General features: G+C 48.2%; 1 protein-coding gene across 1 annotated transcript in view; it reads left to right on the forward strand.

The window, feature by feature from the left end:
• Window positions 1-13,164: 13,164 nt before the first annotated feature.
• Window positions 13,165-13,401, forward strand: part of LOC137344356 (adiponectin receptor protein 1-like) — a 33,683-nt gene continuing 33,446 nt past the window's right edge. The window contains exon 1 of the mRNA XM_068007241.1: window positions 13,165-13,352. Within this exon, the coding sequence (XP_067863342.1) occupies window positions 13,276-13,352 (77 nt within the window). The 5' untranslated portion in view covers window positions 13,165-13,275. The remainder of the gene's footprint in view (window positions 13,353-13,401) is intronic.

Here is a 13,401-nt window from a genome sequence, read left to right on the forward strand (position 1 = left end):
CTGGTTCTTTTGCCAATCTTTCAATTGCAAATTCTTTCTTTTCAGATCAAGGCTAGATTTTTTTGGATACACACGATTTGCAGTTCGTTAGTCCCCGTGCATTTTTCCCTGCTAAACCAAACTGAAGAATTTCTGCAAAACCAGTTGATTCAGGAAACAAAAACAGAATACAAGGAGATTAATCATTGCCATTCCCCGAGCAGACTGTCAATGTCATTTGGAAGAACGCCTCGTCACCAGAACTTTCAAACAAGCACCAAGACATAGCTTGGCTGGTGGTGAGAAGGGCCCTTCCTGTCAGATCCTTCATGCACTCCCGGACTCTCAGCGCCACCGCACGCTGTCCCCGAGGAGGCTGCGGTGCAGACGAAACCATCACCCATCTCCTTCTGGAATGCGCCTTTGCAAGGAAGGTCTGGAGAGAGATGCAGTGGTATCTGTCCAGTTTCGTCCCGAGCAGTTCCGTAACACAGGACTCTGTTCTCTACGGACTGTTCCCGGGGACGCACACCGAGACAGACATCAACTGCTGCTGGAAGACCATCAACTCGGTGAAAGACGCCCCTTGGTCTGCCCGAAACCTGCTGGTCTTCCAGTGCACAGAGCTGTCCTCGACCGAGTGTTGCAGACTGGCACATTCCAAGGTCCAGGACTACGTGCTGAGGGACACACTGAGGCTGGGTGCTGCCACCGCAAAGGCTCTGTGGAGAAAGGCAACCATTTAGAGCCTTCCCGCCATTGTATACCGAGGGGCTGCAATCAGGGAAAAACACCCTCAGGCAGAATGTAGAATTCCCACAGACTAGTCAAGCAACAGCCTGACATAGCCATACTCACAGAATCATACCTTTCAGCCAATGTCCCAGACTCTTCCATCACCATCCCTGGGTATGTCCTGTCCCACCGGCAGAAAAGACCCACCAGATGTAGCGGTACAGTGATACACAGTCAGGAGGGAGGGGCCCTGGGAGTCCTCAACATTGACTCCAGACCCCATGAAATCTCATGGCATCAGGTCAAATATGGGCAAGGAAACCTGCTGATTACCACATACCGTCCTCCCTCAGCTGATGAACCAGTCCTCCTCCATGTTGAGCATCACTTGGAGGAAGCACTGAGGGTAGCAAGGGCACAGAATGTACTCTGGGTGGGGGACTTCAATGTCCATCACCAAGAGTGGCTCGGTAGCACCACTACTGACCAAGCTGACCAAGTCCTGAAGGACATGGCTGCCCGACTAGACCTGCGGCAGGTGGTGAGCGAACCAACACGAGGGAAAAACCTACTTGACCTCGTCCTCACCAAACTACCTGTCGCAGATGCATCTGTCCATGACAGTATTGGTAGGAGTGACCTCCGCACAGTCCTTGTGGAGACGAAGTCGCATCTTCACACTGAGGATACCATCCAACGTGTTGTGTGGCACTACCACCGTGCTAAATGGTATAGATTCAGAACAGATCTAGCAGCTCAAAACTGGGCATCCATGAGGCGCTGTGGGCCATCAGCAGCAGCAGAATTGTATTCCTGCACAATCTGTAACCTCATGGCCTGGCATATTCCTCACTCTACCATGACCAACAAGCCAGGGGATCAACCCCGGATCAATGAGGAGTGTAGAAGAGCATGCCAGGAGCAGCACCAGGCGAACCTAAAAATGAGGTGCCAACCTGGTGAAGCTACAACTCAGGACTACATGCATGCTAAACAGCGGAAGCAACATGCTATAGACAGAGCTAAGCAATTCCACAATCAATGGATCAGATCAAAGCTCTGCAGTCCTGCCACATCCAGTTGTGAATGGTGGTGGACAATTAAACAACTAATGGGAAGAGGAGGCTCTGTAAACATCCCCATCCTCAATGATGGCAGAGTCCAGTATGTGAGTGCAAAAGACTAGGCTGAAAAATTTGCAACCATCTTCAGCTAGATGTGCCAAGTGGATAATCCATCTCGGCCTCCTCCCGATATCCCCACCATCACAGAAGCCAGTCTTCAGCCAATTCGATTCACTCCACATGATATCAAGAAACGGCTGAGTGCACTGGATACAGCAAAGGCTATGGGCCCCGACAACGTCCCAGCTGTAGTGCTGAAGACTTGTGCTCCAGAACTAGCCGCGCCTCTAGCTAAACTGTTCTAGTACAGCTACAACACTGGAATCTACCCGACAATGTGGAAAATTGCCCAGGTATGTCCTGTCCACAAAAAGCAGGACAAATCCAATCCAGCCAATTACCGCCCCATCAGTCTACTCTCAAATCATCAGCAAAGTGATGGAAGGTGTCGTCGACAGTGCTATCAAGCGGCACTTACTCACCAATAACCTGCTCACCGATGCTCAGTTTGGATTCTGCCAGGACCACTCGGCTCCAGACCTCATCACAGCCTTGGCCCAAACATGGACAAAAGAGCTGAATTCCAGAGGTGAGGTGAGAGTGACTGCCCTTGACATCAAGGCAGCATTTGACCGAGTGTGGCACCAAGGAGCCCTAGTAAAATTGAAGTCAATGGGAATCAGGGGGAAAACTCTCCTGTGGCTGGAGTCATACCTAGTACAAAGGAAGATGGTAGTGGTTGTTGGAGGCCAATCATCTCAGCCCCAGGACATTGCTGCAGGAGTTCCTCAGGGCAGTGTCCTAGGCCCAACCATCGTCAGCTGCTTCATCAATGACCTTCCCTCCATCATAAGGTCAGAAATGGGGATATTTGCTGATGATTGCACAGTGTTCAGTTCCATTCACAACCCTTCAGATAATGAAGCAGTCCAAGCCCGCATACAGCAAGACCTGGACAACATCCAGGCTTGGGCTCATAAGTGGCAAGTAACATTCGCGCCAGACAAGTGCCAGGTAATGACTATCTCCAACAAGAGAGAGTCTAACCACCTCCCCTTGACATTCAACAGCATTACCATCACCAAATTCCCCACTATCAACATCCTGGGGGTCACCATTGACCAGAAACTTAACTGGACCAGCCACATAAACACTGTGGCTACGAGAGCAGGTCAGAGGCTGGGTATTCTGTGGCGAGTGACTCACCTCCTGACTCCCCAAAGCCTTTCCACCATCTACAAGGCACAAGTCAGGAGTGTGATGGAATACTCTCCACTTGCCTGGATGAGTGCAGCTCCAACAACATTCAAAAAGCTCGACACCATCCAGGAGAAAGCAGCCCGCTTGATTGGCACCTCATCCACCACCCTAAACATTCACTCTCTTCACCACCGGCGCACCGTGGCTGCAGTGTGTATCATCTATAGGATGCACTGCAGCTACTCGCCAAGGCTTCTTTGACAGCACCTCCCAAACCCGTGACCTCTACCCTATGGAAGGACAAGGCCAGCAGGCACATGGGAACAACACCACCTGCACGTTCCCCTCCAAGTCACACACCATCCCGACTTGGAAATATATCGCCGTTCCTTCATCGTCGCTGGGTCAAAATCCTGGAACTCCCTTCCTAACAGCACTGTGGGAGAACCTTCACCACACGGACTGCAGCGGTTCAAGAAGGCGGCTCACTACCACCTTCTCGAGGGCAATTAGGATGGGCAGTATATACTGGCCTTGCCAGCGACACCCACATCCCATGAACGAATAAAAAAAAAGGAGAAAGAGATAGAGCGAGTAATTATAGGTCATTCAGTCTAACCTCGGTGGTGGGCAAATTATTGGAATCGATTCTGAGGGACAGCATAAATCATCATTTAGAAAGGCACGGGTTAATCAACGACAGCCAGCATGGATTTGTTAAGGGATGGTTGTGTCTGACTAATTTGATTACATTTTTTGAGGAGGTAACAAGGAGGGTCGATGAGGGTAACGCGTTTGATGTAGTGTACATGGATTTTAGCAAGGCTTTTGACAAGGTTCCACATGGCAGAGTGGTCAAAAAAATAAAAGCCCATGGGATCCAAGGGAAAGTGGCTAGTTGGATCCAAAATTGGCTCAGTGGCAGGAAGCAAAGGGTAATGGTTGATGGGTGTTTTTGCGACTGGAAGGCTGTTTCCAGTGGGGTTCTGCAGGGCTCAGTACTAGGCCCCTTGCTTTTTGTGGTCTGTATTAATGATTTGGACTTGAATGTGAGGGGCTTGATCAAGAAGTTTGCAGATGATACAAAAATTAGCCGTGTGGTTGATAATGAGGAGGAAAGCTGTAAACTGCAGGAAGATATCAATGGACTGGTCAGGTGGGCAGAAATGTGGCAAATGGAATTCAACCCGGAGAAGTGTGAGGTAATAAATTTGGGGAGGGCAAACAAGGCAAGGGAGTACTCAATAATTGGGAGGATACTGAGAGGTGTAGAGGAACAAAGAGTCCTTGGAGAGCATGTCCACAGATCTCTGAAGGTAGCAGGACAGGTAGATGAGGTGGTTAAAAAGGCATATGGAATACTTTCCTTTATTAGCTGAGGCACAGAATAAAAGAGCAGGGAGGTTATGCAAGAACTGTATAAAACACTGTTTAGGCCACAGCTTGAGTACTGTGTACAGTTCTGGTCACCACATTACAGGAAGGATGTGATTGCACTAGAGAGGGTACAGAGAAGATTTACGAGGATTTTGCCAGAGCTGGAGAATTTTAGCTATGAGAAAAGATTAAATAGGCTGGGGTTGTTTTCTTTGGAACAAAGATGGCTGAGGGGAGATTTAATTGAGGTATTTAAAATTATGACGGGACTAGATGGAGTGGATAGGGAGGATGTATTTCCCTTAGCAGAGGGGTCAATATATTTAAAGTGATTGGTGGAAGGATTAGAGGGGAGTTGAGAATTTTTTTCACCCAGAGGGTGGTGGGGGTCTGGAACTCTCTGCCTGAAAGGGTAGTAGAGGCAGAAACCCTCAACTCATTTAAAAAATACCTGGATGAGCACTTGAAGTGCCGTAACCTACAGGGCTACGGACCTGTGCTGGAAAGTGGGATTAAGCTGGTTAGCTCTTTTGTTGACCAGCACAGACACAATGGGCCGAATGGCCTCCTTCTATGCCGTAACTTTCTACGATTCTACTGTTAAGTTAACAACAGCTGAGTTCATTCAAGGGTCAGTTAAGGGCTGCAGACAATCTGGCTCTGTATTTTGTGCTCTTGGGGAGTTCTCTATACTTATTTTTGTCAAAGTGTGACAGAAATTGGCTGATGGACAGGAGATGCTAGGTGTACTGTTTCCGTCATATTAGCAGTGAATCTCCCTGGCACTCCATGGTTCACAGTGAGTGAGAGGAAGTCCTGTTTTATAAGAACAGAAACATCATCCTATGTGAAACACAAAGTATTATTCTGTTGCTAAAGTGTGGCGCTTCAAGGCTATAAAGTCTAATTGTTGTTAAGTAAGCAAATAAATAAAACCTCTCTTCCCTCCTAATATCCTCTTTAGCCTCATATTTGGAGTGTTATTTAGTTCTCTATAGGTAGCAATGGTACACGTAAACAGGCAGCTTCCCTGCACTGTCTGCAAATCAGTACATTAATAATTCAACACAGTATCCAACCTGTACAGGGTCTAAAAGTAGAAAAAATAACACAAGGCTCTAAAGTTCTGCTTTATAACAACTTTGATTACAGAAACTGCCCTGTTCTAATGTTCCTTCCACTTGCTTCTTGTATACGTTGCATCAACTTGGACAACAGATGATGCTGGCGGAACAAAAGCAGCTCAAGGCAAAGGGGACGCAAAAGCTAACAGCAGCACTGGGGTACCTCATTTGGCCTCAGTCCCGCAGTGTTACTACATTAAAGACACTACATAAATGCAAGTTGTTGATATGGGGGGGGGGGGAATGAGCAGGACTCCTTCTGATTCACGTCCCCTGATTCCTGCTGGGAAGTGTGTACATGAGGATAGATTGGGCTCAGTCCCAATGTCCTCACACACTTAGACTGCCAATTCACTATGCTCACACACAAGGATTAGCCAAGGGGCAAGGGGCAAGGGGCAAGCCAAGGCTGCTGCCACCGATGGAACCGTAACCAGAACTTGTCAGACTTCAGGAGGGGAGGGGAACAAATAAATATTAATCGTGATCCTTCAGTGCTGGGATGGAACAAATCTTCTACCGTCAATCATTACATTTATACCCACAATCATTCTCCACTCTTTATCTGGGTCATCTCTTCAAACAGGTTGAAATGAATCGTTTATTCATTGTTGGGAATAAATTAGTTGCTTACTGTGGACAAGAAGTGTCCTGATACAAAGTGAAATCAAACTTTGACCCTTTGACAGCTGAGCCTGTATCCCCGATGCCCTAACACAGACCCTTGACACCAGCCCCTCTGCACTGCCTTCAGTGTTTGAAGTTCTCCTATTTGTCAGTGGCTATCTATACAGGTGCTTTTTAAATCAACCTGTCGGTGGTCTGCCAATTGAGCTGAATGAAAGTACATATTTCCTGATGGCTTTCTCTGGGTGGTAACGATGTTCCACTACTAATTTAGTCTGACTATACACCTAATGGACCTATTTTGTGCACATCCGCATGGTATTGAAAATAATGGTTTCCTTGGCGATAATAAATATAACTTGTAATCAGTTGTGATTGCTCCATCTAAAATTTCTGTGGTACTCTGGAAAGAGGGATCTATCCTTTCACGAGAAGGACAGGCTAGGTCAGGACTCTGCATGCTGCCTAGTGAAATTGATAGCAGGTCAGATCATTTGCAAAGCCCCCTTTACAAAAATGGTTCTTTTCCCATAGATCCAATCATTTGGACTAGTTAATCAAGGTTTTGCCTTAAGAATGTTTCTTCCCTCCCTCCCTCACACCCCTCCCCCCCCAGAGAAGTCAACTTGAGCTGCTATATGTAAAACCCTGTAAAAGCCTTGGCTTCACAGGATGAATTTGGCTTCTGTTTAGCTCAAACCCTGAGTTGGATCTCACAAGCCATGATGTGGGAAATCTTTAAAAAGTTGGTAGTGCTGGTTTTCAAAAAATTGGAAGTACAGAGTCAGTAAGTTTGATATGGTATGGTCTTTTGAAACTTGTGAGACCCCTTGTCACTTTGTCACTTAAATTTGTTGATAGACATTTCAGTAGGATACAGCTCTGTACTGAGCAAGGCTTTCACCTAGAAGATCACAAGCCATGTTCATGTTCTTGAAAGTCTACTTGAATTGGGTCATGATGATGGAATCTCAAACACAGAGAAGATATATTCATATCACAATCGTTGAACGAAGGGCTCATGCTCCAACGGCTAATGCACCAACACAAGTTGACGGTGCTTATATGTAGGATGCATGAGAACACATGCTGCTAATTCCTAAATGGGGGCATTCATGGCTTTAAAGGGTTCCCAATGTTGTCTCTTGTAACAAGCTTCACTGTGGAAATGCCCAGTGATGTGGCTGAGCTGGGTCATTGATTCAAGCAAGGGAAGCCCTGCAGACAAAGATGACAACTCACCAGAAGACAAAGGATAGATTGGGCAATATCCCACTGTAGGACCACTTTTCATGATACAGTGATGGCTGCGTCTTGGTAGTTGGTACCAGCCCACTGAAGCAAAATAATACACATGGATAGACATGAATTGCCAGAGAAAGTAGTAATGAAATACCAGAACTAATTTGTAGTGTTAGTTGACAGTGTCAGTAACATTTATCCCTCAACCAACACCTAAAACAGATTATCTGGTCATTATCACATTGCTGTTTGTGGGATCTTGCTGTGTGCAAATTGGCTGCCACGTATCTTACAACAGTGACTACACTTCAAAGGTACTTCATTGGCTATAAAGCACTTTGGGACAAGCTGAGGTCATGAAAGGTGCTATATAAATGCAAGTCATTCTTTCTTTAGTGTCAGTTGAGGTGCATCAGAGTTTTATGACAGATGCCGTTAAACTTGGCCACGAAGATTTTGTACGGGTATGCAGGGTGCTAATGGAGGCTCATAGAATCATAGCGGAGCGGAGGGAGCGTCCGATAAAAGGCGGGATTTCAGAGCGCTGAGAGGAGCCGAGCCGAGCGGAGCTGCGACCGAGTTCGAAGTGACGTCAGGAATCAGATCGGGACGCGACACAGGGGAGGCACCTGATTGGTGAGTAGGTTCAGGTGAGTATTTCTACTTATCTACAGTAACTAAAGTAAAAGGAAAGGGAAGGTCTGCAGGTCTTATAGGAAGTAGCGTTTATTTTTTAGTGAATCAAGGTCCCTAGTGTAGTTAACATTCTCTAAATTGAGAACAATTTAAAGGAGTAAACTCCTTAAAGGGAGTGGTAAGTAGTTTTTCTTTCCTTTTTTTTTCTCTTGACATTGTAGTTGTTCTTAAGCTAATTTAAGGGTTAAGTCATGGCAGGAGATCCCAGGGCCGTGTCATGTTCCTCTTGTGGGATGTGGGAATTCAGGGCTCCTTCCTGTATCCCTGATTCCTTCACCTGCGGGAAGTGTGTCCAGCTGCAGCTATTGTTTGACCGCTTGACGGCTCTGGAGCTGCGGATGGATTCACTTTGGAGCATCCGCGATGCTGAGAAAGTCGTGGATAGCACGTTCAGTGAGTTGGTCACACCGCAGATAAAAATTACTGAGGGAGATAGTGAATGGGTGACCAACAGACAGAGGAAGAGTAGGAAGGCAGTGCAGGGGTCCCCTGCGGTCATCTCCCTCCAAAACAGGTATACCGTTTTGGATACTGTTGGGGGAGATGGCTCACCAGGGGAAGGTGGCAGTGGCCAGGTTCATGGCACCGTGGCTGGCTCTGCTGCACAGGAGGGCAGGAAAAAGAGTGGCAGAGCTATAGTGATAGGGGACTCGATTGCAAGGGGAATAGACAGGCGTTTCTGCGGACGCAACCGAGACTCCAGGATGGTATGTTGCCTCCCTGGTGCAAGGGTCAAGGATGTCTCGGAGCGGCTGCAGGACATTCTGGAGGGGGAGGGTGAACAGCCAGTTGTCGTGGTGCATATAGGCACCAATGATATAGGTAAAAAACAGGATGAGGTCCTACAAGCTGAATTTAGGGAGTTAGGAGTTAAACTAAAGAGTAGGACCTCAAAGGTAGTAATCTCAGGATTGCTACCAGTGCCACGGGTTAGTCAGAGTAGGAATGACAGGATAGCTAAGATGAATACGTGGCTTGAGAGATGGTGCAAGAGGGAGGGATTCAAATTCCTGGGCCATTGGAACCGGTTCTGGGGGAGGTGGGACCAGTACAAATTGGACGGTCTGCATCTGGGCAGGACTGGAACCAATGTCCTAGGGGGAGTGTTTGCCAGTGCTGATGGGGAGGGTTTAAACTAATGTGGCAGGGGGATGGGAACCGATGCAGGAAGTCAGTGGGAAATAAAGTGGTGACAGAAACAAAAGGCAGTAAGGGAGAGTGTACAGAACATGACCGGACAGATGGTCTGAGAAAGCAGGGCAAAGACCAAGGGAAGTCTAGATTAAACTGCATTTATTTCAATGCAAGAAGTCTGATGGGCAAGGCAGATGAACTCAGGGCATGGATGGGTACATGGGACTGGGATGTTATAGCTATTACTGAAACATGGCTAAGGGAGGGGCAGGACTGGCAGCTCAATGTTCCAGGGTACAGATGCTATAGGAAAGATAGAGCAGGAGGTAAGAGAGGAGGGGGAGTTGCGTTCTTGATTAGGGAGAACATCACGGCAGTAGTGAGAGGGGATATATCCGAGGGTTCGCCCACTGAGTCTATATGGGTAGAACTGAAAAATAAGAAGGGAGAGATCACTTTGATAGGATTGTACCACAGACCCCCAAATAGTCAACGGGAAATTGAGGAGCAAATATGTAAGGAGATTACAGACAGCTGCAAGAAAAATAGGGTGGTAATAGTAGGGGACTTTAACTTTCCCAACATTGACTGGGACAGCCATAGCATTAGGGGCTTGGACGGAGAGAAATTTGTTGAGTGTATTCAGGAGGAATTTCTCATTCAGTATGTGGATGGCCCGACGAGAGAGGGGGCAAAACTTGACCTCCTCTTGGGAAATAAGGAAGGGCAGGTGACAGAAGTGTTAGTGAGGGATCACTTTGGGACCAGTGATCATAATTCCATTAGTTTCAAGATAGCTATGGAGAAGGATAGGTCTGGCCCAAAAGTTAAAATTCTAAATTGGGGAAAGGCCAATTTTGATGGTATTAGACAGGAACTTTCAGAAGTTGATTGGGAGAGTCTGTTGGCAGGCAAAGGGACGTCTGGTAAGTGGGAGGCTTTCAAAAGTGTGTTAACCAGGGTTCAGGGTAAGCACATTCCTTATAAAGTGAAGGGCAAGGCTGGTAGAAGTAGGGAACCTTGGATGACTCGGGAGATTGAGGCACTAGTCAAAAAGAAGAAGGAGGCATATGACATGCATAGGCAGCTGGGATCAAGTGGATCCCTTGAAGAGTATAGAGATTGCCAGAGTAGAGTTAAGAGAGAAATCAGGAGGGCAAAAAGGGGATATGAGATTGCTTTGGCAGATCAGGCAAAGGTGAATCCAAAGAGCTTCTACAAATACATAAAGGGCAAAAGGGTAACTAGGGAGAGAGTAGGGCCTCTTAAGGATCAACAAGGTCATCTATGTGCGGAACCACAAGAGATGGGTGAGATCCTGAATGAATATTTCACATCGGTATTTACGATTGAGAAAGGCATGGCTGTTAGGGAACTTGGGGAAATAAATAGTGATGTCTTGAGGAGTGTACATATTACAGAGAGGGAGGTGCTGGAAGTCTTAACGCGCATCAAGGTAGATAAATCTCCGGGACCTGATGAAATGTATCCCAGGACGTTATGGGAGGTTAGGGAGGAAATTGCGGGTCCCCTAGCAGAGATATTTGAATCATCCACCGCTACAGGTGAGGTGCCTGAAGATTGGAGGGTAGCAAATGTTGTGCCTTTGTTTAAGAAGGGCGGCAGGGAAAAGCCTGGGAACTACAGACCAGTGAGCCTGACATCTGTAGTGGGTAAGTTGTTAGAGGGTATTCTGAGGGACAGGATCTACAGGCATTTGGAGAGGCAGGGACTAATTAGGAACAGTCAGCATGGTTTTGTGAGAGGAAAATCATGTCTCACGAATTTGATTGAGTTTTTTGAAGGGGTAACCAAGAAGATAGATGAGGGCTGTGCAGTAGACGTGGTCTACATGGACTTCAGCAAAGCATTTGACAAGGTACCGCATGGTAGGTTGTTACATAAGGTTAAATCTCATGGGATCCAAGGTGAGGTAGCCAATTGGATACAAAATTGGATTGACGACAGAAGACAGAGGGTGGTTGTAGAGGGTTGTATTTCAAACTGGATGCCTGTGTCCAGCGGTGTGCCTCAGGGATCGGTGCTGGGTCCGCTGTTATTTGTTATTTATATTAATGATTTGGATGAGAATTTAGGAGGCATGGTTAGTAAGTTTGCAGATGACACCAAGATTGGTGGCATTGTGGACAGTGAAGAAGGTTATCTAGGATTGCAACGGGATCTTGATAAATTGGGCCAGTGGGCCGATGAATGGCAGATGGAGTTTAATTTAGATAAATGTGAGGTGATGCATTTTGGTAGATCGAATCGGGCCAGGACCTACTCCGTTAATGGTAGGGCGTTGGGGAGAGTTATAGAACAAAGAGATCTGGGAGTACAGATTCATAGCTCCTTGAAAGTGGAGTCACAGGTGGATAGGGTGGTGAAGAAGGCATTCAGCATGCTTGGTTTCATTGGTCAGAACATTGAATGCAGGAGTTGGGATGTCTTGTTGAAGTTGTACAGGGCATTGGTGAGGCCACACTTGGAGTACTGTGTACAGTTCTGGTCACCCTATTATAGAAAGGATATTATTAAACTAGAATGAGTGCAGAAAAGATTTACTAGGATGCTACCGGGACTTGATGGTTTGACTTACAGGGAGAGGTTAGACAGACTGGGACTTTTTTCCCTGGAGTGTAGGAGGTTAAGGGGTGATCTTATAGAAGTCTATAAAATAATGAGGGGCATAGATAAGGTCGATAGTCAAAATCTTTTCCCAAAGGTAGGGGAGTCTATAACGAGGGGGCACAGATTTAAGGTGAGAGGGGAGAGATACAAAAGGGTCCAGAGGGGCAATTTTTTCACTCAAAGGGTGGTGAGTGTCTGGAACGAGCTGCCAGAGGCAGTAGTAGAGGCGGGTACAATTTTGTCTTTTAAAAAGCAATTGGACAGTTACATGGGGAAGATGGGTATAGAGGGATATGGGCCAAGTGCAGGCAATTGGGACTAGCGTAGTGGTATAAACTGGGCGACATGGACATGTTGGGCCAAAGGGCCTGTTTCCATGTTGTAACTTCTATGATTCTATACTGAATATGTTGTTGACATTTAGTACTATAGAAGATAGCAAGAATATAAAGCACCCTTCACATCCTCAGGACATCGTAAAATGATTCACAGATAATGAATTACTTTTGAAGTATAGTCACTACTGGTATGTGGGCAAACACGGCAGTCTGATGGGCGGGAGACAGTCAGTGTGAGGGGGGGGTCTGATGGGCGGGAGGACAGTCAGTGTTGAGGGGGGGGTCTGATGGGCGGGAGGACAGTCAGTGTGAGGGGGGGGGGGTCTGATGGGCGGGAGACAGTCAGTGTGAGGGGGGGGTCTGATGGGCAGGAGGACAGTCAGTGTGGGGGGGGGTCTGATGGGCGGGAGGACAGTCAGTGTAGAGGGGGGGGGGTCTGATGGGCGGGAGGACAGTCAGTGTGAGGGGGGGGTCTGATGGGCGGGAGGACAGTCAGTGTGAGGGGGGGGTCTGATGGGCAGGAGGACAGTCAGTGTGGGGGGGGGTCTGATGGGCGGGAGGACAGTCAGTGTGAGGGGGGGGGGTCTCTGATGGGCGGGAGGACAGTCAGTGTGAGGGGGGGGGTCTGATGGGCGGAGGACAGTCAGTGTGAGGGGGGGGTCTGATGGGCAGGAGGACAGTCAGTGTGGTGGGGGGGTCTGATGGGCAGGAGGTCACTCGGGGTCTCAGAGGCCAAGGTCTGGAGTGTGGACCCTTGGCCAGGCTGTTCCCCCCGCCCCTCACACTGACTCTCGCCCCGCCCATCAGCTCCAGCCCCGCCCATCAGCTCCAGCCCCGCCCATCAGCTCTCGCCCCGCCCATCAGCTCCAGCCCCGCCCCTCCCCCACTGCCCGCCATATTGGCCCTGTGACGTCACAGCTCGCCGCGACGCGGGGGTGGGCCTGACGTCATCACGTGACAAAGGCCGACGTCATCGCGTCATGCAGGCCGACATCGATCCCGGAAAAGTTTGCCTGGGATCCGGAAGTGCACGGATCGGGGTTGTGGGCCGAGAGGGGAGTCCGACCAATGCCGGCACCTGAGCGGGGAACGGGGAGGACCCGGGACCGGCACCGGCAGCAGCGAACACCCCGGCGATCAATGAGGTAAGGCGGCACAACGGGGCGGGACACCGGGGGGACATCGTAGGCCCAA

The sequence above is a fragment of the Heptranchias perlo genome, chromosome 27 (assembly GCF_035084215.1).
Source record: "Heptranchias perlo isolate sHepPer1 chromosome 27, sHepPer1.hap1, whole genome shotgun sequence".
Lineage (NCBI taxonomy): Eukaryota > Metazoa > Chordata > Chondrichthyes > Hexanchiformes > Hexanchidae > Heptranchias > Heptranchias perlo.